The 25,620-nt window shown below is 44.6% G+C and overlaps 1 protein-coding gene across 1 annotated transcript in view; it reads left to right on the top strand.

Annotated features, from left to right (window-relative positions):
- ELMOD2 (ELMO domain containing 2) overlaps positions 1 to 25,620 on the top strand; it is a 909,722-nt gene that overhangs the window by 547,195 nt on the left and 336,907 nt on the right. The window contains 1 exon segment of the mRNA XM_044061619.1: positions 10,731 to 10,739. Coding sequence (XP_043917554.1) covers positions 10,731 to 10,739 — 9 coding nt within the window.

The following is a 25,620-nucleotide window of genomic DNA, read 5'->3' as shown; positions in this document are numbered from 1 at the left end:
ATGGACACTTCCCAGATAGGATGGGAATGACGGTCCAAGGTATCTAGCCGGATCACGAGAACCATTTGCACATAAATGTCCTGGAGATGAGAGCAGTGCTATATGCGTTGCAAGCACTTCACAGTTCTCTTCCCACCGGGACAATTGCGATTCAATCAGACAACATGTCTGTAGTGTGGTACATAAACTAGCAAGGGGGAACCAAGTCTTACCCATTTTGTCGAGAGGCACAAAGAGTATGGAAATGGGCGATGGACTCAATGCTTTCTGGTAGCAACGCACATCCTGGGAAAGTCCAGTGTGATAGCAGACAAACTGAGTCGAGCAATTCTGATGCCTCACGAGTGGTCCCTGAAAACAGAAGTTGCAGAAGAGATTGTCAGCAAATAGGGCCAACCTTGCTGCGACCTATTCGCCACATACATGAACATCATTCCCCTTCCGGGAATGTCACCCAGCGATGCTCTGGTCCACAATTGGCCTCCGGGACTTCTTTAAGCTTTTCCACCCTTTCCCCTCACACCAAAAGTGATTCAGAAAGCAAAACTGTTCGAGTACCCTGATCCTCATTGCTTCTTACTGACCTTGTCAAGTCTGGTTCACCTTCCTGTGGCCCTATTTCTTGGAGAAACCATGGATTCTGGAACCATCTCCATACCTTCTGATTCATCAATCGGGGCAGTTCCATCCTACCATCCAAACCCTGAAATTGACAGCATGGCTGCCCCAGTTACAAGAATAGCCAGGTGTTTTTCCCTTTCTCCTACCATTAAACACATCCCCATTTCTTCACATAAACCTTCTACCAGGAAATTGTATTCCAGCAAATGGAAAAGGTTTTCCATTTGGGCAGCTAAACAAAACATAAGATCCCTACTCAGCCCCCATAGAGTCTATCTTGTCCTTCCTTGCATCTATTTTTTCAAGAAGGAGCTTCAGCTGCTACCATTAGAGTTCAGTTCGCTGCCATCTCTAACTATCATTTTGGGAATATGGGAAATCCAGTTATGTCCCACTCTTTATGTAAAACCTTTTTGAAAGGAGGAGTCCTTCTCCGACCTCCAATCAAGCAGCCTCCGGAGCCCTGGGACTTGAATTTAGTTCTGACCTCATTGATTTCCCAACTTTTGAACCGTCTTTTTCATCAGACTTGAAATTGTTGTCTTGGAAGACATTGTTCTTAGTTGCTATAACATCTGCTAGGAGGGTTTCAGAATTGCAAGCCCTGACCATTCAACCTCTTTATATTATTTTCCACAAGGATGGAGTCTCTCTAAGAATTAATCCTTCCTTTCTCCCTAAGGTATGTTCACAACATAGTCTAAACACAACTGTTGAATTACCAGTATTCTTCCCAAATTACAGCAATAAATCAGAATACAGACTACACCAATTAGATGTCCACAGAATTCTCCGATTTTACCTGCAGAGGACTAAAGATTTTCGAAAATCGGATCAATTGTTTGTTTCCTTTTCAGACAAAAACAAAGGCTTGCCCATCTCCAAGGTCACCCTATCTAAATGGCTTTCAGACTGCATCTCATTTGCTTACAAAAATGCAGGGAAACAACTACCTGCTAAAGTAAAAGGCCATTCAGCTAGGGCAGTATCTACTTCATATGACTTTAAATCAAAACTCCCAATTGATTCCATTTGTGCAGCAGCTACTTGGGCAAGACCTCATACCTTTGTTACTCATTACAAATTAGATTTGACCTCGTGGGACAGATCATCCTTTGGGTCCACTGTGCTGAAGAGTCTGTCTGATTGAACCACCTGGGATAAAGGTGCTAGGGATGCTGTTTCATCCAGCAAGAATTACAGTGAGATTGAACTACATAACATAAAGAAGTTATGTACTTACCATGACATTCCATGTTTGTAGTCCATCTCGCCTACATTCTTGTGTCTCACCCTCCTTCCCCCTTCCTGGAGGAACTGGTGGACTATCCGTTATGCTGTCTGACCTTGTTGTAGTTGTCTGTCCACATGGCATAGATATTATATCAAAGTACCGTTGTTTGTATGTACATAGTTATTGATAGTATTATCACTATATCGGCCGAGTCAGAGCCGAACCAATCCAGCAAGAATGTAGGCGAGATGGACTACAAACATGGAACATTATGGTAAGTACATAACTTCTTTTTTTGTCTTTGAAAATTTTATTTCAGGTTAGGTAGGCAGGGATGTGTTATCTTCCGACTAATTCATTCTGGCGGTGCTTAGGACTTTTGGCAACTCCTCCTCAGCTGCAGCATTCCTACTAGTTCCATTTCACCTGTTCCTAGAAAGCAAAAAAAAAAAAAAAAACACCAAGAAGCCCTTGCTGGTGGTGAGGGGTGAACCTGTAATGGTTATCATTTGTTCTTCAGACTACTCACTTTCCTCTCTGGCTTCTTCTCGTGTAGTCCTTTTGACCACCATGAACCAAGAGTCAGCCATGTCCTTTTAATCTATTCCATTGTCCAATTCGGGCATAGGAGAGCCATCTTTTTTAGGGCTGGGAGGCACTCCAGGAAATTCTTTACGGGGTTTCCAAGGCAAGAAACGATTAGGTGGGAGGGTGGCCTAATGGTTAAGGTGTTTGCCTTACAAACACAAGGTGCAGGGTTTGAGTCTCACAAGGGATAATTGGCTAAGCTTAAAGTGGCTCACAAGGGCAGTTAGCTTAGTACTAATCTATGAACCTATGAAACCAGCCAGACATCCCACCTTTGAATCTGTCTTCTTCCACAGGAACATGTCTAAAGAAAAACAAAGGATTAAACATTGCTTAAAACAAGAAATAATTACAGTAAAGAAAGATGTTTTTCTTACATTGGCAAGACATGTATTACAGACTTTGAATCCTTGTGTCCAGAAGCCATTTCATGTGGGCAACCCCTGTAAAGAAATTCCTGTGGAAATACGGTCTGATAATTCTGATTATGCCAGAGATGTGGCTTTTCCTACTGATTCACAAGCCCAAGTCATTGACTGTGTGAAAATATTTACTCTTACCTTTTTGTGGAGGAATTTTCTTTTAATCAGAGCATGGTCAGAATGAATGAGGTATTTTTACAGGAACAAGTAGATGTTCCCCAAGAAGTTAATATGATATGTTACTAATGAATATTTCTTATTTCTCACCCATTTCTCTTCTACTGCTAGCCGTAGAGGATGTGTTGAATGCTGGCTGTAATCATTCTGATATCCAGCTGTCAGTCTCTAAAAAAAAAAACATATATAATTTATAAAGTGCTTAAGATGAATACATTTCTTTTCGCTCACCTTAGATCAGACTCCGTAGCCATAACTTCTGCTTTGCCTGCTTGGCAGTAAGTGGATCTTGAACATTTGACCCTCTTCCTGGTGACAGTGTTGAACCATCTGGGTAAGAGAATGTTTTCTTCTTTCATTTTTGCTTTCAGAATTCTCAGTTATCAGGCACACATGTCGAAGTTTATACTTTGTTATATGGACATCCTGAGGGAATTTGCACCTACACTACATGCAGAAGGAGCTCTTGTCTTAATCAAAGTGTTTTCTCCCTTGTCCTAGGTATGCAAACAAGATGTATAATTGTGTGAATACTGTGCCTAGGGCCACTGCTACTGCTATAGTGTTGAAGATATGCCTGGGTGTATAACCAGAAGATCTGATTATATTTGTGTCATTATTCATTACAGATGGGTCTAGAATCTGATCTCAGATCTGAGCCAGCAACTTCTCAGACAGATCCAGAGATCAAGCTCCTTCCCTTCCCATAATCCCCTGCTACCTTCTAACCCTTAGATCTCATTTGGCGCTGAGTCGCTCAGACGTGGTCCCAGGCTCAAGTGTAGGATATAAAGTTGTGCTGTTTTTCTTGGCTTTTCCCCTGTCCTTTTACTTTTTGAATGTTTTCTGCCTTTTGCAGTTCTCAGTTAAGCTTAATACCTCCCCTCCCTGTTAGAACCTAGTTTTTGGGTGTAGATAGGTTTTCCGCTCCCCCCCTCCTAGTGTGTGGCAGCCCCTGAACAAGGAGTCCCGGACAATCGACCATTTTGGAAAGCATGTGTTTACCTCAACTACTTTTGGTCTGAGAGCAACTAATTACTTGGCCCACTTTACCTGGCATCAGAGGGATTTGGTTTTGGAGCTTACCACTTCCCTGTCAGAGTTGTTGCCTCCAGAGAGCCTCAAGTTAGTCTCTCTGAGGCTGTGTACTCTCACGTATTTAGCTAATGCTTCAATGAGCCTGATGTTCAATACTGTAGAGGCCACCTCTCAAGTGCCATGCACCGGCATTGCTATCCAACAGCATGCCTGGCTTTGCCTTTGCAGAACCCTTTAAGGTGTCTTTCATTAACGCCCCTTTGGTGTTTCCAGTGTTTCTGGACCTTCTGTTAAGAAAAGCTTAACCCATACTGAGTAGGAAAGCAAGACTCTTTCCATGGTAGGGATCAAGTTTTCTTCTCCCCAGACATCCTTTTCTAAGACCCAGAGGGGAAGTAAAAAGCTTTGGTTGTGGAGGACGCTGTCTTCCTTTCGGGACTCTCCCCTAGAATCCTCTTCAGCAGGCTGGGGCGAGGGATTCAACTGTAGATGCCACTCTAGGGGCAGAGGGGGTCTGCAAAACCAGGACTGTCAAGAACCCTTCTGATGCATTGCCCGACTGTTCTGCCCTGGAGGCAGTCAGGGTCATCTCTCCCTTAACCCACTAACCTGAACATGTCTCACCTCCGATCAGTGGGTGATAAAATCATTTTCAGGGGTTACTCTGTTTCCTTCTCCCAGCCCCCTCCAAATCAAAGATTTGTCCCAGATGTACCACCCCACCAAAGGAAGTTGGGCTGTCTCGAGGTGCAAGACTTCCTTCAAAAAAGAGCCATTCAGGAGGTCATAACAGGATAACAATGGTCTGGAATTTGTTCTCACTTCTTTTTGGTGCCAAAAAAGACCAGGGACCTGCATCCGATTCTGGACCTTAGTGAGCTAAACCTTTCTGTCAAGAAGTTCAAGTTCTGGATGGTCACTGTACAGTCCATTCTGCCTCTCTTGCACAAGGATGATTGGATGCGCTCATTGGATCTCAAGGATGCATACTATCATGTAAAGATTGACAGATGCTCCAGGAGACACTTATGTTTTTGGTTAGGGGCCAATCATTGTCAGTTCAGAGCCCTGCCCTTTGTACTCACCACAGCCTCCCAGGCTTTTACCAGATGTATGGCAGTGGTGGCAGCTCATCTCTGGCTGCAAGGTTTCCAGGTTTTTCCGTACCTGGATGATTGGCTTCTCATAGCTCCCACAAGGTGTCGACTAACTCTAGCAACCAGATATGTCCTCATTCTATTTCAGCATCTAGGTATCACAGCAAATCTACCAAAGTTAAATCTAGTTCCGAGCCCAAATCTGGAATTCATAGTAGTCCTGCTGGACATGGTATTGGAGACTACAGTGCTGCCTCCCCACAGAGACTAGCTCATTCGGAATCAAGTCTATCTTGTTGAATCTAGTGCCCCTGCCTGTTCATTTGATTCTCAAAACACTAGTCTCTGTAGTGGCTGCCATTCAGCTGATTCCTCTCGCCAAGTATCACGTGCACGTTCCCCAGTGGACCCTGGCAGTCCAGTGGTCCATTCTATCACAGCCCATGTCGATAACAGTAAAGTTGACTCAGGTGTGCAAGACTCGTCTTGCTTGGTGGCTTCAGTCTCAGGACCTATTTCTAAGCAGGGGTCTTAGGTTCATAGATGTGTACTAGGCTAAGACCCTGGGGCCTTTACAAGCCTAGCCATAGGATTACCCTGGCATAGTGCCACCTGACCTTAGTTCCCAGTGCCTCTATCAAGTAGAGCCACTGGAGTTATCCCCAGGGTGAATTTTCTGTTTCCCATCCACTCATCAAGATTTCTCTTAAAGAGGGTCAGCAAGGTGCTCTGCTTGACATGTATGGGAAATCTGTTCCATAGCATGGGCAGTCTCTGGGTTATGCACCTGTCCCTCCAGCTTGTTCTGTTAATTGTGGTAATGAGGTTGAGGTCTCTGGCATGTGTGGTGCGGAGGGATTGGGATTTCTTTAGATGTAGCATTTCTAACAGAGTTGGGTCAGACGTGGCTTTGTAAGTCTAGCAGAGATAGAGAATAGTTGGAGATTTTTGAGTTTGTCCATATAGGACAAATGTTTAAGGCCTAGGATCCTCTTTGTGAGGTACTTTTGTGGCTTCTCCAGTTGTTGCAGGTGTTTAGTGAGGTACATGCCAAATGGGGCATTGTACTCAATGATTGGCGTAATGAGGGAAGAGTAGAGGGAGACAATGAACCTCTTTCTTCCTGGTTGCAAAACCTTAGTAATGAGATGTGCCACATAGAAGGACTTTTTGACCGCAGTGGCAATGTGGTGATCAAAAGACAGGTTGCTGTCCACTTGTGTTCCCAGATCTCTCATAACACCTTCTGTGTTCAGTGGACTACCATCAATGTGGTAATTCATGGGAACCTGTTTTTTCCCAAAGGGGATGACGATACATTTTTTGACATTGAGCTTAAGGATATTGTTCTGACACCAGTTGTTGGTCTCAGTGAGGCCATTCTGTAGGATGTCAGCATTACTTGGGGAGTTAGTAATAGCTCCCAACTTGCAATTGTCTGCGAACTTTGTCAGTCAGAGTCCCTTCGTGTTGGCCTGGACATCAGAGAAGTAGATAACCAAACAGGAGAGGACCCAAGACCTTACCCTGTGGGACTCCACTTGTCACTAGTCAGCAGTCTGATTTGGAGTCAGTTACTTTCACACTCTGGGTTCTATCTGTGAGCCAGTTTTCAACCCACCTAGTCATATGGGGTTGATGCCAAGCTTAGTGAGTTTTTCAATGATTCCTGAGTGGGGAATGGTATCAAAAGCCTTGGCCAGATCAAGGTAGGCTGTATGAACCACCTTGCCTTCATCCACAGCTCTGGTGACTGACTCAAAAAAGTCGACCAAGTTGAGCAGGCATGATCTACCCTTCACAAAACCAAACCGTGTTTGATCCAGAGTTTGGAGATTCCCCTATATCCTTGTTTATTAGGTCCATGATGATGCGTTCCATAGCTTTGCATATCAGACTCGTCAGGCTAATGGGGAAATAGTTCCCAGGGACTGTAGTCATTCTTCCTTTGTGGAGAGGGATGACTGTAGCAGTGCACCATTCAGTAGGGACAAAGCCTGAATGAGGCTGTGGTTGAACAGGGCACACAGGTGAGATGCCATTTCACTCAGTAGTTCATGTAGAACACAACCAGGGATATTGACAGGTCCCATAAAAGCTGTATTCTTGGCCTTGGACAGTGCTGTTTTAACCTATGCAGAAGTAATACTGGGTGCCTGGCAATCTACTGGTGTTGTGATTCGTCCTTGGGGGAGGGGGGGGGGTAAAGTTGACAATGAATCTCTCGGCCAGTATGCTGGCAATATCTGTTGGCTCAGTGTAGGAGGTACCATTATGCAGTAGCTCAGAGCAAATCTGGGTATTGCCGCAGAGAATCTTTACATAACTGTAGAAGGTCTTGTGGCTGTCTTTACTGTCTGCTGCAATTCTGTTTTCATAGCTAGCTTTAGAGGATTTGCTGAGGTATCTCAACTTTTTGTTGAGGCTAATGAGGGAGTTTTTCCAGTCTTGGGGCTTCACCTTATTCCGCATTAGTTTCCTCCTTCTGTTGTAGAGTTTGTTTATGGCAGGGGGACTACCAGATTGGCTTCCTTTTTTTGGAGGAGAGTGTCTTGGTTCTATTGGGTATGGCGAGATCCATGCATTTGTGTACGTGTTCTTACAGTGCATTGATGTATGATTCTGCAGTCATGCAAGTATTCTCCATTTGCATGGGTGCCGTGAAGTTAGCCACCTCTGTTTTTAGGAGCCCAGAGTTAGCTTTGGAGAAGTTTTCCGTGGTGGTTACCTTTGCGAGGGGTGGGGGGTAGGAGGGATGTGGATATCCAAGGTGATAAGTTTGTGGTCGGATCTAACAAGGGTGGAGCTGACTATTGGTGTAGAGCAACAGTCACCCATTTTAGTAATGACCAAGTCAGGGATCTTGCTACCTCTAGTGGGAGTAAGAACGAGCTGGTCCAGGGCATTGGAACTAATGTACTCCAGGAAACATCGGGCAAATGAATTGGTATATGAGTAGCTTACCCAGTTAATGGAGGGGTAGTTGAAGTTGCCTAGTAAGAGAGTGTTAGGTTGGACCCTAATATTCTCCAAGGTGCTTAGGTGGTGTGAGAGTCTTAGGACATGGTTGGGGACCTATATTACCCAATGTTAGCTGCACCTGAAGTATCTCTGATGCGTTATGTTGGGCTACCAGTCTGGAGGTGTGGGCATCCTTTATGAATATGGAAACACCTCCGCCTTTGGAGCTTCGGTTCAAGTTCAGGGGCCGAAAGGTGTGGAATGAGTAATAGCCTGGTAGTGTAGGGGTGCTTTCTGCTGCCTTGGACCAGGTCTCTGTTACAGCACAAATGTTGATGTTCTCCATTTTAAGGAGTGCTTCGAGTGAGTGCATTTTGAGATTTAGACTTCTAGCGTTGAGCAGCATGACCCTCAGATTGCATTTGTTTGTAGCTGTTATGGTGGTAATTTGGTCTTTGGAACACTGCCTAAAAAAAGGCACTATAGGGGTGGCAAGAACCTTGACCAGTATCCAGAAGCCCAGGGGTGACAGATACAGGCAATCTCTGGCAAAGCATTGAGGTCTGTCAGTCATGTCATCCCAGGCAGACAGATACTGGATCCCCTTTGAATGACACCAGAAACTTAGCCAGTTGTTGAAATCAGTCCTTTTCTGCTTGTACTGTGGTATCATTGTGGGTGATGGTAGGATGCTGCTCTGGGCTAGGGTCATACCCACTTGGACTGCATAATCCGAGAGCTCCTCCATGTCTCTCTTCATGTAGTCCAGGGAGGTACGTCTCAGGTCATTCACACCCACATGTACAATGACAGAGTCATATTTGTACCTGTTGTTGAGGGACCTGAGTACGTGCTTTATGTGGCAGATCCTGGCACCTAGCAGGAAGCTGACTGTTACTTTCTCCTTATTCAGCCTAGTGAGTGTGCCTCACTATCGAGTCACCTATGACTTGTGTGTTGGGCATGCTGTTTTGCCTTAGGGGCTTTGGTTGAGTGGCACACTGTTTAAGAGAGCTGTGTGTCTCGTGATTAGTATTGTGTTGTGGTCGAGTGCGTTTCTGCCTTGGAGGTCTCTGCTGCTTGGGTAGATTTTTATTGAGAGCCTCTGCGAAGGTGGTTGTGTGGTTTGTGTTTTTATGTGAAGGCAATGCTGGTGTGTTTTCTGGAGGGCTATGTGTTCCATGTGGGGTGTGGTGCAAATGCTGACCTTCTCCTCTTGACCAGCTGTTCCGGTCTTGGCTGGAGAGTACGTGGCTTCCAATTTGGATGTATAAATGTATCTCTCGCAAGTCTGGTTGTTGGAAGGTAAGAGGAGAGGGTTGTCGGTGTACATGAGGCTGTTGCTACATTGCCTCAGGATGCCCAAGTTCAGCATGTTAATAGGAAAAAGCACAGGGAACTGACCTTTAGACATGTCTGGAGGGGTGGGCATTGATAATAAGTACTGGATCTATTTCCTTGTAGAACGTTTAGTGCTGGTAGCACTTTTGCGTGCTACAATAATTGCTACAAGAAGTCTGGTAAAGTGCTAGATTCATAAGCTAGTATAAGTGCAGGAGAGGAGAGAACTGGTAGATCTAAGGGAAAAATTGAAGAGCAGACTCTGGCACTGCTCAGTAGCTTACAAACACTCCTGGGTACAGTAAGTCTATGTCTGGACTAGACTAGTTACAGGAAAGGTGGGAAACAAGCACAAACAAGGGCTTTTAAACCAGAAAGTTGAGAGAGATGGAAAAACTGTCCAAATGGCCAATAAACTACAATTTCTGGGCCAGGAACCACTCCTCTTTTGGTAGATAGGCTACCTAGTGCTTACCACTCCCACTGATAAGCTAGAAGACTTCCCACCAACACAGAAAGGCTTGGGGGCTCAGAAGCTTACAAACAGTCTTGGACACAGCAAATCTGTATCTGGACTAGACTAGTTACAGGAAAGGGGGAAACAAGCACAAACATGGGCTTTTAAGCCAGAAAGTTGAAAGGGGTGGAAGAAACTGCCCAAAAGGTCAAGGCCACAGTGACCATGGACACATCCCTTCTGGGCTGAGGGGGGTGGGACATTTTCAGAGCAGGACGGTTCACGGCACATGGTCACCTATAGAGACCAAATTGCACATAATTGTCCTGGAAATGAGAGCAGTCCTTCTAACGTTTCAAGCTTTTCAGAAATGCCTCTGTCTGGGGCTATAGCAATTCAGATGGACCACATGGCAGTTGTCTGGTATATCAACAAGCAAGGAGGAACCCGTTCTTATCCTCTGTACAGAGAGGCCATGAGAGTGGGGGAATGGGCGCTATCTTCCAGGCACTTTCTCCTTGCAACTCATATACCCAGGAGTTCCAGTGTTGGTTCTCAGTCAGTAGGTCCATCTTGAGTCCTCACAGGTGGTCCCTGAATCCATCAGTGGCAAGGCAAATCTTCGACCACTGGGTCAGTAATGATGCAAACTCTTTGCTTCCCCAGTCAACCACAAATGTGCAATTACTTTGCCATGATTCCCCCATCATGGGAGTCACCCAGGGACACTCTTGTTCACGATTGGCCTCCGTATCTCCTCTGTGCTTATCCTCCTATTCCCCTAATACACAAAGATGTTCTTTGTGTTTCACTGTTGCAGTCATTACATTTGGGTAATCTGCTGGCAGGTTGCCCTCAGTCGGCCTGATTAACAAAGTCTTGGGTCCTGCGTCGGTTGCTTTCCCCTCTTCCATGAAGTCAGGGGTATAAAACATGCAGCTGATGCCATTACATCAGTCTTTCTTGCCGTGTGTTGCCTGACGTAGAAGCAGTTCACAAGTGCTGGTCGGCCGACTCCTGAAATTGTTGTTTTCGAGTTTCAGAACCAAAGTCTTCAACTTAAAGCTAAGTACCCCATTGGGGAAACTTTTTCTTGCTCCTTACCGATGTCAGTAAAAGTTAGTAATGGAATTACTTGTGGTAAGCAAATACCTCATAAAGATTTTCATTCATACTGTATTCCTTGCCTAGGCCCTGACCATGATGTACCTTGCTGTCAGTTTTGTGCTTTATTTAAACAGCGCACTATCCGTCGTCGGTACATTTTTGCCTCTAAATATTTCGGTTCTCAGTTTAATTATCCAGAAATGTCGTCTGTTAGCCATCCGACTACTGGGATTCTGAAAAAAACGTAAAGATAAAGACAGAGACAGGCCGCCTGAGGTCCAAAACTGCCGACGGCGCTTCTCCTAAGCCAGTTGCCAGTTCACCGGTACTCAGTGAGGTGCTTTTGCAGCCCCTGATACCCGCTACTTCTGATTCGCAGGCCTCTACTGAGACCCATTCGGAGTCCGGTGTACCATGAGATACTTCACCTATGGATCCTGTGGATGTCTCTACCTTGGATGGGTCCGGAGCCACTGTGCAGGCACTGGCTTTTGAGGGTGTATTCAGGCCTACAGACTCTCATATTAAATCGACACTGCCTTAATTACTAAGGCCTAAATCTCGATCTGTGTCTAAAAAAATGATGCCCAGGCCACAAGTTCAGGCCCCTATGCCTAAAAAACAAATGATAAAAATGGCTGAAGATCTCATTACTCTAATCAGGGGTAGTGACCCCCCCCCCCCCAAGGTGCCTAGGCCTGAGCTTGATTATGAATCTTCTGATCAGGATTCTGTTTCTTCTGACTCTTCTAATTACCTGGCTTTGTCCATACCTACTTATAAGGATTCTAATGCAGAGGATTCAATTCCCTCTGCTTCTCCTCCTGAGGATTTTTCTTTTGGGGAAACCTTACATACTTTAAGGGAGCATTTCCACTTGGAAATCCAGGAATTTTCTGATTCAAAAAAGAGGCTTAGGGATTTCCTCCTCCTACCTCAGCATAGGCCTTTGGCTATATCTCCGGTTCTAGACATTGCTGATGATGTCTTCTCGGAATCCAGTTTGGCCCCTGATTCCCTGCCTCTGGCTCCTAGTAAACCTGACAGATACTACAGTGTTCCCGAGTCCCACAAGTTCCTTTTCAAAAATCCTGTTGCAGATCCAGAAGCCATCTCTCAGGGGCCCAAGGGCATTAAGGCTTTTACTGCTAAAATACCTACCCTTTCTGACAGAGACTCCAGGGCGCTGGATAGATCGGGCAAAAAGGTTTATACTTCTACAACCTTGGCAATCAGAGCTTTAAACTGTCAATTTCATATGTTAAAATATCAACAGCATATTATCGGATTGCTTAAACAGCAAATTATGTTGATTCCTAACTGCGTGGAAAATAAAGATTTACAGGTTTTAATGCATTCTGCTGAACAAGTTGGAAAACATACTTTGCAATGTGGTTTTGATTCTTTAGAGGCCTCTTGCAGGGCTGCAGTTACTGGGTCTGTGCTTAGAAGGCATGCTTGGCTTAAGGAGCAGTCTTTGCCTGATCATGTTAAAGCTAAATTGTTGGATGCTCCTTTAAATCAGGACTGCCTGTTTGGCAATGAGGCTGAAGGAGTTCTTAAAAAGATGGAAGATAAAGCTAAATCTATGCACACTGTTAAAGATTTTTTACAAGTGCAACCTCCAAGATTTAGTAGACACTGGACTACTAAGAATTGGTCCTTTCTAGCCCCTTCCAGATCCACTCAAGCCAAACCCAGACACAGCAAAAACCCCAGGTTTCAGTCCCAGGGGACTGTCAGAACTAAGCAGTGGAGGGCATCCACTTCCAAATCTGGAACTAGCAAGACACCCCCCTATGGTAAACAGTCTCAATGACTTTCTTTGAAAATTCTCAAGCACTTATCTTTTAACCACCCCTTTGGGGGGAAAGATTGCTCTTCATGCAAAGAACTGGGAACTCATAACCCAGGACAAATGGGTTTTAAATATAGTGTCCCAGGGAAACAGATTTCATTTCCACACGTTGCCAACACCAAACGGGTGGCCCAACCTGCCCCCAAATCAGTAGGCAGAGGCTCAAAAACAAGTACTTTCCCTCTTAAGCATGGGGGCTATTCAACTGGTACCAGAAGAGGAAAAGGTTTCTATTCCAGGCTTTTTCTGGTACCCAGAAAAGACAAATCATGGAGTCCAATCCTGGACCTGTCTGTTCTAAACACCTTTCTGGAGATTGCAAAATTCAAGATGCTGACTCTTCACCAGTTACTCCCTATGCTAGGCAAAGACGCCTGGTTGGCAACTATCTAAAGTGGCATACCTGTACATCCCAATCAGGGAATCATGCAGAAGATACCTTTGCTTCAAAGCAGGCTACTTGCATTACCAGTTCTCTGCACTGCTCTTTGGCTTGTCTACAACACCCAGGGTACTCGCAAAGTGCCTAGCTCCAGTGATTGCATTTTGCAGGCAAAGAAATATTTAAATATATCCATACCTGAACGATAGTCTAATTCAGGCAGAAAACCAGGGCATACTGTTAAATCATCTGGCGTTTGTAAAAAGGGATGTTCATTGTGTTATACTGCTGCAGTCATCACACTTGGGTTATCCTGCTGTCAGGCGGTCCTGCAGTCGGCTGAATCCCAAAGTCTTGGTTCGGCGTCGGTTGTCGTCGCTTCTTCCCTGACGTCAGTGCGACAGGGGTGTAAAAGAGGCAGCCGACGCCATTTTCTTCAGTCTTTCTTGCCGCGCGGTGCCCAAAGCAGAAGCAGTTCGCAAGTGCCGGTTGGCTAACTCCTGAGAATTTCTAATCGAATTTCAGCCCGAAGTCTTCTCTAAAGCTAAGTACCCCGTTGGGGAAACTTTTCTTGCCTCAGACCGATGTCAGACAAAGTTAATAATTGCATTTCTTGTGAGAAGCAAATACCTCATAAGAATTTTCATTCTTATTGTATTCCTTGCCTAGGCCCAGACCACGACCTCTCTGGTTGTCGGTTTTGTGCTAGGTTCAACAAACGTACAATCAAGCGTCGGGCGGATTTCGCCCGACATTATTTTGGCAGAAAATTTAACTATAGCATGTCGTCAGAGCAACCGACATCAGCAATGACTAAAAAACGCAAGGATAAGGACAGGCAACCAAGGCCAAGACCAGATACCGAGGCCGCAGCATGGCCTTCCGCCAGTTCTCCGGTTTTCAGCGAGGTGCCTACGCAGCCCCTGACTACCGCTGATTTAGATATTCTGACAGCCTCCCAGACCGAATCAGCTGGGCCTCAGGAGCCGGTTCCATCTCACCCCTCGGACGCCAACCCTGACTGTGATCCGGAGATTTTGGACAGGCCTTTGGTTTCTGAAGGTGTCTTCAAACCGACAGCTATCTCTATTAAGTCTTATGCTAAACTTAAAGCCCCCTTAAAAGTTAGGAAGCCGGGTCCACAGACCCCCCCCCCCCCCACAGGCCCCTATGCCGAAAAAACAAATGCTTAATATGGCTGAGGATTTAATTACCCTTATCAGGGGTTCACAACCCCCTCCTGACAAAAGGCCTAGACTGGAAGAAAAGATTATCCTTCCTCTGACCAAGCATCCATTTCCTCAGTTAACTCTGAGGACCAGGATTATTCCTTCCCTCCTTATGAAGACTCAGATGCTGAAGAGTCCATTCCCTCTGTCTCTCCCCTGGAAGACTACTCTTTTGGGGAAACTTTACACACTATGAGGGAACACTTCCACTGGGAAGGCCAAGATTACTCTGACTCTAAGAAAAGACTCCGTGAGTTTCTTCTTCTTCCACAGCATAGACCCCTTGCAATTCCTCCAGTTTTAGACATTTTGGATAATGTTTACTCCGAATCTAGTCTAAACCCAGACACCTTACCTCCTGCACCAGCTAAACCAGACAGATACTACCGAGTTCCTGATTCTCATAAGTTTTTTCTATATAAAAGCCCTTTTGCAGACCCCAAAACCATTTCCCAGGGTCCCAAAGGGGTTAAGGCCTCTACTGCTAAGAATCCACTACCTTCTGAAAGAGATTCCAGATCATTAGAAAGATGGGGGAAGAAAGTGTATACGTCTGCCACTTTGGCCATGAGGGCCTTAAACTGCCAATTTCACATGCTAAAATACCAGCAGTACTTGATTACACAGTTAAAGCAGAAAATGATCCCTCAGACAGATCAACCTGATTTCAAAGAGATGCAGGATTTGCTGCATGCAGCAGAACAGGTGGGAAAGCATACTTTACAGTGTGGTTTTGATTCATTGGAAGCCTCATGTAGAGCAGCTGTCACAGGATCTGTAATTCGTAGACATGCTTGGCTAAAAGAGCAAGCCTTACCAGAACATGTCAAAGCAAAGTTATTGGATGCTCCATTGCAGAAAGATGTGTTATTTGGTGTCAAAGCAGAGGAAGTCTTAAAGAAAATGGAAGAAAAGGCAAAATCTATGCAGACAGTTAAAGATTTTTTACAGGTACAACCTCCTCGTTTCAGCAGAAACTGGCCATCACAAAACTGGTCCTTTCCTGCATCAGACAGACCCCAAAGGGGGTAGGTACAGCTGCCCAAGGGGCAGAGGCCAGCCACAAGGTTCTTTCAGGCCTAGATAGACAATGGCATACAACAACTCAAAGAGGTGGAGACGAAAGATCTCAACCCTTCAGGAAACAAACACAATGACTTCCCTCTTCGCCTGCCAAACAGAATTGCCCTGGCAGCACCTTTGGGAGGAAGGCTGGCTCTATTTCCACAAAATTGGCGCATCATAACAAAGGACAAATGAGTTCTGGATATTATTACCCGAGGCTACAGATTTCATTTTCACACTTTACCACAGATGAGAGGCATGTCAAATCTGCTTCCAAACCAATGGGCAGAGGCACAAATGCAAATTTCAGCTCTCATGCATATGAAAGCAATTCAAAAGGTACCTACAAGGTCAAGGTTTTTACTCAAGACTATTTCTAGTACCAAGAAAGGACAAAGCCTGGAGACCCATTTTTAGACCTCTCAGTTCTAAACACATACCTGGAGGTACCCAAATTCAAAATGCTCACACTACAGCAGCTTCTTCCCATGCTGGGCAAGGAGTCTTGGCTGGTAACGTTGGACCTCAAAGAGGCATACCTGCATGTCCCTATCAGACAAGATTGCAGAAGATACCTCAGATTTTTGGCAGGTACAACGCATTATCAATTCCCTGCATTGCCCTTTGGCTCATCTACTGCGCCCAGAGTATTTACAAAATGCCTGGCATCAGTAATTGCATACTGCAGACAATGAGGAATACAAATTTATCCATATCTGGACGATTGCCTGATCCAAGCGGACAGCAAGGACATTCTATTACAGCATCTGGCATTTGTAACAAAGCTGCTAAGTTGCCTAGGGTACACAGTAAACAAAAAGAAGTCAAAACTAATACCCTCACAAAACATAATATTCCTGGGTGCCAGCTTAAATACAACGGCCCAGATGGCTTATCTCACGCCAGACAAACAAAAACAGCTGACTCAATACTTCAAAAAGATGGCAACTTTTACCCAGCTCACTGCAAAGAAAATCCTGCAGGCATTGGGGTTCATGGCATCCTGCATTCAACTAGTTCCACATGCAAAGCTGCATATGAGAAAATTACAATGGTACCTGAAAAGTGTATGGTCTCAGCACAGGCACAGCCTCGAAACAAGTATACTTCTCATTCCCTGCCTTCAAAAAGAGTTCCTATGGTGGGTTCAAGCATGTCAAATAAACCAGGGTCTTCCTTTTGTCTTACCTCCAGCAAACCAAACTATGACAACAGATTCTTCAGACTACGCCTGGGGAGCATACATGGCAGGACAGTGCATGCAGGGCAAATGGTCTGCAAAACAAATGCATCTACACATCAACCAAAAGGGGATGCTAGCTGTGCAAAATGCACTGACAGCCTTCAAGGACCTCTTGCATTCAGGACAACTACTAATAAGGATGGACAATACCACAGTTATGTGGTACATAAACAAACAGGGAGGAACACACTCCTACCCTTTATGCAGACAGGCAATGACCTTGTGGAACACAGCATTGACTTACCAAGTACAACTGCAAGCACAATTCCTGCCAGGAAAGGAAAACATATTGGCAGACGAATTAAGCAGAAATATGGCAGATCCTCATGAGTGGAGACTACACCCACAAGTATTTTCAATGATAACTCAAAGGTGGGGACGCCCAGACATAGATCTATTTGCCTCCCCCAACAATTGCCAACTACAAAAATTTTGCACAAGGACTTATCATTCCCTAGCCTGGAAAGTGGACGCCCTATCATTCAGTTGGACAGCATTGATAGTCTATGCCTTCCCACCACTACCTCTATTGACCAAGGTATTACTGAAAGTCAGATCAGAGAGACCACAAATGATCCTCATTGCTCCGGACTGGCCATGTCAGCACTGGTACCCATTACTAAGGAACTTGACTCACAGCCCTCCATGGATCTTATCTCAATTCCCACTTCTGTTGACTCAGCAAAACTCTCAGATCCTTCACAGTCAGCTCAGGTCTTTAAATTTAGCTGCATGGAGAATACCTTGAATTATCAATCAATACTTCTCTCAAAGGACGTCCTGAATGTCATTTTGGAGGCCAGGAAGCCCAGCACCAGAAAAACTTACTCAAACAAATGGAAAAGATTTTGTGCATGGAACCAGGCTAAAGGCCAAAATCCTGGGATACCAAACATTCCTCAAATATTGCAATACTTAACTGAGATCCTACACAAAGGCCTTTCTTTCTCATCCATTAAGATCCATGCTTCAGCCATTTCAGCTCAATATAATACGGATCCTCCCATATTCTCACACCCTTTACTAAGGCAGTTTCTCAGAGGGGCTAAGAATATAAGACCCCCCAGAAAACCCCCAATGCCAGCTTGGGACCTCAACTTCGTTTTAGAAAAATTAACACTGCCTTCTTTCGAACCAGCCTTCTCAGCAGAGCTACAATACTTGTCATGGAAAACAGCTCTGTTGCTGGCTATCACCTCAGCACGCAGGGTCTCAGAACTACAGGCACTCACGGCAGTGGAACCTTTCATCATTTTCCATCAGGACAGAGTCTCTTTACAAACTAACCCTACCTTTATGCCAAAGGTAATATCCAGTGTGGCTTTGAATCAGACCATTCATTTACCCACCTTTTATCCAAACCCTCAGAATAAAGGAGAAAAACTCCTTCACTCTTTGGACATTTACAGACAGCTACGCTACTATTTGGATAAGACAAAGACCTTCAGAAAAACTGACTAACTCTTTGTATCCTATGCTGCAGGTTCACAAGGAAAAGCTATTTCAAAACAGACCATCTCCAAATGGATAGCACATTGTATCCGCTTTTGCTACTCGCACCATGGGAAAGCAGTGCCTGTTAATATTAGATCCCATTCTCCCAGGGCTACAGCAACCTCAGCAGCCTTTCTCAGGGGGGTTCCAACCAAGGACATTCTGGAGGCAGCTACTTGGAGTTCAGTGCACACCTTTACCAAGCACTACCACCTTCCATTATACTCAAAAACCAGAGCTGGTTTTGCCACTGCAGTTCTGCAGGGCATTCTAGCTTCGCCTAACCGAGTTTAGTACCAGCCACCCCATCCATAGCTTTGGGATTCAACCCAAGTGTGATGACTGCAGCAGTATAACACGATGAACATAGTACAGTTTTGTAACTACCATAAATGTAGATGTTCGAATGTATATACTGCTGCAGTCCAGGTTACCCTCCCACCATCCCCTCTACATACCAGGGTGTTAGTTATAACTCCATGTACATCAATCAATTGGATGCATGTCTATATGGTATATTTGCTAACAGCTAGTACTATTGTTTATCTACTAAGGTATTTTTCAATAGTTATTTGTATTGCCTTCCTAGTTGGGGCAAGAAAAACTGAAGAAAATGGCGTTGGCTGCCTCTTTTATACCCCTGTCGCACTGACATCAGGGAAGAAGCAACGACAACTGATGCCGGACCAAGACTTTGGGATTCAGCCGACTGCGGGACCGCCTGACGGCAGGATAACCCAAGTGTGATGACTGCAGCAGTATATACACTCGAACATCTACATTTATGGTAGGTACAAAACTGTACTTTCTAACTTGTCTGGGGTATACCATAAATGAAAAGAAATCACAACTGGTACCCCGCTAAGAGATTACGTTCCTGGGTGCAAGCTTGAATACAACTGCCCAAATGGCTTTCCTCATGCCAGAGAAGCAAATTCATTTGGTAAACTTGCTTCAAACAAGTGGTCACAAAAACCCTACTATCTGCAAGACAAATACTGCAAGCCTTGGGGTTCATGGCCTCCTGCATTCTTCTAATTCCATATGCAAGACTGCATATGAGGAAACTACAGTGGTATCTAAAAATTCTATGGAGTCAACACTGTCACAGCCTGGAAACCATGATTCCTATCATACTTTGCCTACGCCTGGAGTTCCTATGGTGGGCAGAGGCCTACCACCAAAACAAGGGACTACCACTCACACTACCCCCTGCTGCCCAAACCCTGACTACAGATGCATCAGACTATGCATGGGGGCTCATCTGGCAGGGAAGTGCATTCAGGGCAAATGGAACCCAAATCAAATGCACTTACATATCAATCAAAAAGAAATGTTAGCTGTACAGAATGCTCTGACAGCCTTCAAGGACTACATTCATCCAGGACAGACAGACAAACACCATGGTTATGTGGTACATAAACAAGCAGGGAGGTATACATTCCTACCCCCTCTGCAGACTAGCCATGGCATTGTGGAACACAGCCTTGAGCTACCAAGTGCACCTACAAGCTCAATTCCTGCCAGGAAAATTGAATACACTGGTAGATGGACTAAGCAGAAACCTCAGGAACCCACACAAGTGGAAACTGGAACCATGGAATTTCAACATGTTGACAAGCAAATGGGGGAGTCCAGACACAGATCTATTTGCCTCCCCCCAGAACTACCAGTTGGACAAGTTTTGCACAAGGGTTCCCCACAAACAATCCTGGAAAGTGGATGCTCTGTCCTTCAGCTGGAAAAACCTATCAGTCTACTCCTTTCCCCCTCTGCCTCTGCTCTCCAAAGTTCTACTAAAAGTCAAACAGGACAAACCAAGGATGATTTTAATTGTTCCAGACTGGCCGCACCAACACTGGTGCCCCCTCCTGCAAACTGTGTCACAAATATCCCCATGGCACCTGCCGCAGATCCCTTTCCTGCTGTCTCAGCAGGAGAACCAGATTCTGCACCCTCAGCTTCCAACATTGAACCTTACAGCCTGGCTAATCACTTAAATTCATCCTTATCCCTCAGCAAACCTGTGATGGATGTCATCTTGGAAGCAAAGAGACCTAGCACTAGAAAATCTTATACTGACAAACGGAAAAGATTCTGTGCCTGAAACCAGTCTTTAGGGATGAGCACAGCAGCACCCAATTTACCTCAGATTTTGCAATACTTAACTGAGATGCTTCACAAGGGCCTGTCTTTTTCCTCCATTAAAATCCACGCCTCGGCTATTTGAGCTCACTATAACACAGAACCACCCTTCTTCTCGCATCTTCTGCTCAAACAGCATCTCAGATGGGCAAAAAACATGAGACCACCCAGGAGAGCTCCTACCCCTGCCTGGGACCTTAACTTTGTTTTGGAGAAACTCACTCTACCTCCTTTTGAGCCAGCTGCTACTGCAGACTTAAAATTTCTTTCTTGGAAAACAGGCTTCCTTTTAGCAATCATTTCAACTAGAAGGACATCTGAATTACAGGCCCTTATGGCAGTGGAGCCTTTCATCATCTTTCATGCGGACAGGGTGTCTCTCAGGACCAGTCCATCCTTTATGCCCAAGGTGGTTTCCAGTGTGGCACTTAATCAGTCCATTCATTTGCCAACCTTCTTTCCCAGTCCAGAGAACAAAGGGGGACGGATTCTGCCTTCCTTGGATGTGCACAGGCAACTTAGATTCTACTTGGACAGAACTAAATCTAGAAGAAAATCTGAACAATTGCTGGTAGCATTTGCTGCAGTGGAAGAGGGGATGGCTGTTTCAAAACAAACCATTTCTAAATGAATAAGCCATCGCATTCATTTCTGCTATAAGCACCATGGAAAACCTATCCCCCAGGGGATCAGATCTCACTCCACCAGGGCTGCATCTACTTCTGCAGCCTTTCTCAGAGCTGTTCCTGCTAGGGATATCCTAGAAGCTGCTACCTGGAGTTCTGTACATACTTTCACCAAGCATTATCATTTACCAATTTTCTCTAAATCCAGAGCTGGCTTTGCCACTGCTGTCTTGCAGGGCCTTTTAGCTGGCCCTAATGCTGTATAAACTCCTCCTCCCAACCATAGCTTTGGGAATCTACCCAAATAGAATGACTGCAACAGTGAAACACGAAGAACATAGTACAGTTGTGTACACTTACCATAAATGTAGATGTTCGAGTGTATTCACTGTTGCAGCCCTGGTTACCCTCCCTCCAGCCCCCTAGTTTTTTCTGGCTGTGCCTCTACTTTACTTTACTATGCTTTAAAAGCCTTTTTGGTTTATTTGCTTTTGGTTGGAGGTATACTTTTGTGTTTTTGTGTTTATTTGCTCACCATTAGGGGGGCACCTGACATCTGGGGCAAGAAAAACTGATGTAATGGCATCGGCTGCATGTTTTATACCCCCTGACGATCTGACATTATGGAAGAAGGAACAGCAACCGACGCAGGGCCCAAGACTTTGTTAATCAGGCCGACTGAGGGCAACTTGACTGCAGATTACCCAAATGTAATGACTGCAACAGTGAATACACTCGAACATCTACATTTATGGTAAGTGTACACAACTGTACTTTTTACAGAAAACTTGTCACCTGATGTCTCATTTGCAGTATCCGCCTTGGATACTGGATCCCATTTCGGAACTCATTTCCCATTCCTGGGGGCTTCCCCTTCTCTTTGGACCCTTCGTCTAACCGCATGGTTTCTCCAGTTCCAGTAATCCTGTCACAGTCCAGACTTCCTTCCCTGGTGAAAGGCATTATTTTGGCTTCTTAGAAGCCATCTACAAAGAAAGGTGTACTCCAGTAAGTGGAAAACGTTTTCCATTTAGGCCAGACAACACAATCTAGATCACTTTTCAGCTCCTATTCCTCATATTTTGCTGCTCTTCTTCCCTTTTTCAGAATGTGTCAAGTTTTTCTGCCATTAAGCTCCAGTTGGCTGCCATCTCAAATTTCCATATCAATAATGAGCCTGTCTCTACTTCCAAATTGCACAAAGCCTTTCTGAAAGGAGTTTTTCTTCGTAGACATCCTATTAAGGATACGTTCCCACCATGGGATTTGACTTTGGTGCTGCAGTCCCTAACACAAAAACCTTTTGAACCAGCTAGTTTATGTGTTCTTAAATTTCTTTCCTCGAAGACGGCCTTTTTAGTAGCCATTACTTCTGCCAAGAGTATCTTGGAACTTCAGACTTTGTGCATTAAGCCACTGTTCATGATTTTCAGAAGGACAAGGGTGTCTCTTAGAAAAAATCCTTCCTTTCTCCCTAAAGTGGCCTCTGAAGCTAATCTCAATCAGTCTATTCATCTACCTTTCTTCTTCCCTAATTACTCTAATAAAGGGGAATATATCTTGGATTGTTTAGATGTCCACAGGCAATTGCATTTTTATTTAAAGAGGACTGAGGAGCTTAGAAAATTGGACCGACTCTTTGTGGCTTTTTCTCAGAACAGAAAGGGCAAGGCAGTTTCTAAAGTGACTATTTCTAGGTGGACTGTTGGTTGAATTTCCTTCATTTATGCTAGTCAGCATCTAGAAATATCCAGACCAGTGAAGGCCCACTCTACTAGGTCTGTTGCTACATCACCAGCCTTTTTGGCTAGACTTTCTCTTGAGATTTGTGCTGCTGCGACTTGGTCTAATCCTCACACTTTCATTTTGCACTACAGATTGGACTTGGTATCCAATAACAAGGCTTCCTTTAGTTCCTCTGTGCTCCAGCATATCCTTTCTTGAGGCCACTCAAGGTACATAGTAACTGTGGACTCTGACCATCTGTGATGAATAATGACATGGATAGCATCAGATAAAGAGTTATGTACTTACCATAACTTAGCATGTGTGCTATCCAGTGTCATTATTCATCACATTCCCGCCCTCCTTCCACCTTCCTTCTGGAGGTTCTGGTGAGGCTGAAGTGGCTTGTATTTTGTGAGAAATTTTTGGCTCCTGTTGCAGATTTTCTGCATTTCAGCTAATTTTAGCAAACTCGATCTGAGGTGTAGAAGGTAGCAGGGGATCATGGAAAGGCCGGAGCATGAACTTTGGATCCATCTGAGAAGTTACCTGCTCTGATCCAAGATCGGATCCTAGACCCATCTGTGATGAATAATGACACTGGATAGCACAGATGCCAAGTATAAGTACATAACTTTTTTAATGTTGACGTAAGGTCTGAAATCTTAGAGTCTGCCTTAGATAAGGAGATATTGTTTGGCTCTTTTTCTACCCAGATTCTCAAACAATTTGATGAAAGAGGAAAATAGATTCAATGAGTATCTAAGATTTTAGTGTCCCCGGTACAAATCATTTAAGCCACCCTTTAAGCAAAACCAGTCATATTCTGGCAAACAAGGAGCTAATAAGACATGGCTGGAGAGAAATAATAAGAAACAAGGGTCCTTTCAGAAAAAGGGATAGACCAACAGTACTGAGTAACTGTGCCAGCACCCCCCCCCCAACCCAGTATCTCTACAAATATGTCTCAGAAGCTAGCTCTCAACATTCCTCTTTGGAAAAAGATTGCCTCAGTTTCTTGTGTGTTAAAAGTGGTGCGGAAACATTACAGATATCACTGGATACAAAAACTTTCTTTCAACAGAATTCCTCCCCACACTCCCAGCCAAGCAGAATATTTTCAATAGGTTCTACAGTCTTTACTCAACCAAGGAGTCATAGAACCAGTGTCTGAAAGTCAAAGGGGAAAAGACTTCTATTCCAGAATGCTTCTGGTACAAAAGAAAGAGGCCTCTTGGAGACCACTACTAGATCTTTCATTTCTGAAACTGTATGTGAAAGTACCGAAATTAAAAATGTTGACCTTGCAGAACCTGTTACTCCTCATTCCTCCCATTAGTTACATGATAACACCGGACTTAAAAGATATTTATTATCAAATTCCCATTGCCACAGACTTCAGGATATTTCTCAATTTCTCTGTATTTTGGTCACATTATTAGATGTTCATCATGTTTCACTGTTGCAGTCCTAATCAATGGGTTATCCAGCCCTCGATCAGCCACAAAACCAAAGGTAAGTAAATATGACATTGGCTGTTGTCAGTTGTAAAGGACGTCAGGACGTCCGATACAAAAGGAGGCAGCCGACGTCACTTCCTCAGTCTTCCTTGCCACGGAGCCCAAAGCAGAAGCATTTTCGCATGAGTGCAGGTCGGCTGTTTACCATTTTGGTTTCCGACTACAAAGTTGAAGTCACCTACAGCCAAGTACCCCATTGGGGATCCTCTTTTCTTCCCTTAACGAATGCCATAAAAAGTTAATGATTGTCTTGCCTGTGGAGAGCAGATTCCTCATTGAGATTTTCATTCCTATTGCATTATTTGTTTAGGCCTTGACTACGACGTTCCTAATTGTGATCTCTGTGCTTCCTTTAATCCGCATACTATTCGTCATCGGGCTAAGCTTTTAGCTAAGCATTTTGGAGTGTGTTCTAAGTTTGTCGGTATGGCGTCCGCTGGTCTTCAGGCTTCAGATATCCCTAAGAAGTGTAAGGGTAAGGACCACGACATGCTTCAGAGGGTCAAGTCTTCAGATGATGTTAAGTTGGTCGTCAGTCCTGCAGTAGCCAGTGAGGTTCCTTTTGCAGTCCCTACAGTCCGCGGATTTTCAACCGCAGGCCTCGATTGAGACCATTTCAGAGTCCCCCATGCCTCCAGCTTCTATTTTGTCTTCTGACCTTCCGCCTGTCGCCTCTTTAGCTGGATCTGAAGCCGCTAAGCATTCTCCGGTGTCCGAGGCATTCGTTCTTCATTCTGACAGCAGGCTCATACCGACGACCTCTGCCACGTCTTCGGTGGTTGCCAAGCCTCCTGAGTCCTTCAGACTTGCAAGTAAATCTTCCATTCGTAAGCCTGTGAAGAAACAGGCACCAGTTTCCTCTCGTTCCCCTCAATCTCAAATGGTTAAAATGGCTAATGACCTTTTGACTCTTATTAGGGGTTCACAGCCTCCTCCTTCAAAAAGGGGTAGGCATATCTCTCCAAAGGCTTTATCTTATTCAGGTTCTGATACTTCTAGCATGTCTGCTGATGAAGAGGAAGTTTCTCTGTTTTTTTCTCCTTTTGAGGATTCAGATGCAGAGGAATCCATTTTTCTGCTTCTTCTCCAGAGGATTTCTCTTTTGGTAATATTTTGAATACTCTTAGGGAGCATTTTAAATGGGAAAGTCAGGATTATCCCCAATCTAAGAAAATGATCAGGGAGTTTTTGGATTTGCCTCAGCATAAGCCTCTGGCTATTCCTCCAGTGTTAGAAGTGGTAGGTGTTTTTCTGGAAAATTCCTTGATACATATAATTTCTCATATTATA

Source organism: Protopterus annectens, chromosome 2.part0, assembly GCF_019279795.1.
Source record: "Protopterus annectens isolate FY-2018-M chromosome 2.part0, PAN1.0, whole genome shotgun sequence".
NCBI classification, from domain to species: Eukaryota; Metazoa; Chordata; order Ceratodontiformes; family Protopteridae; genus Protopterus; species Protopterus annectens.
The sequence above is the reverse complement of the archived record's forward strand: the minus strand, read 5'-3'. Positions and strand labels throughout refer to the sequence as shown.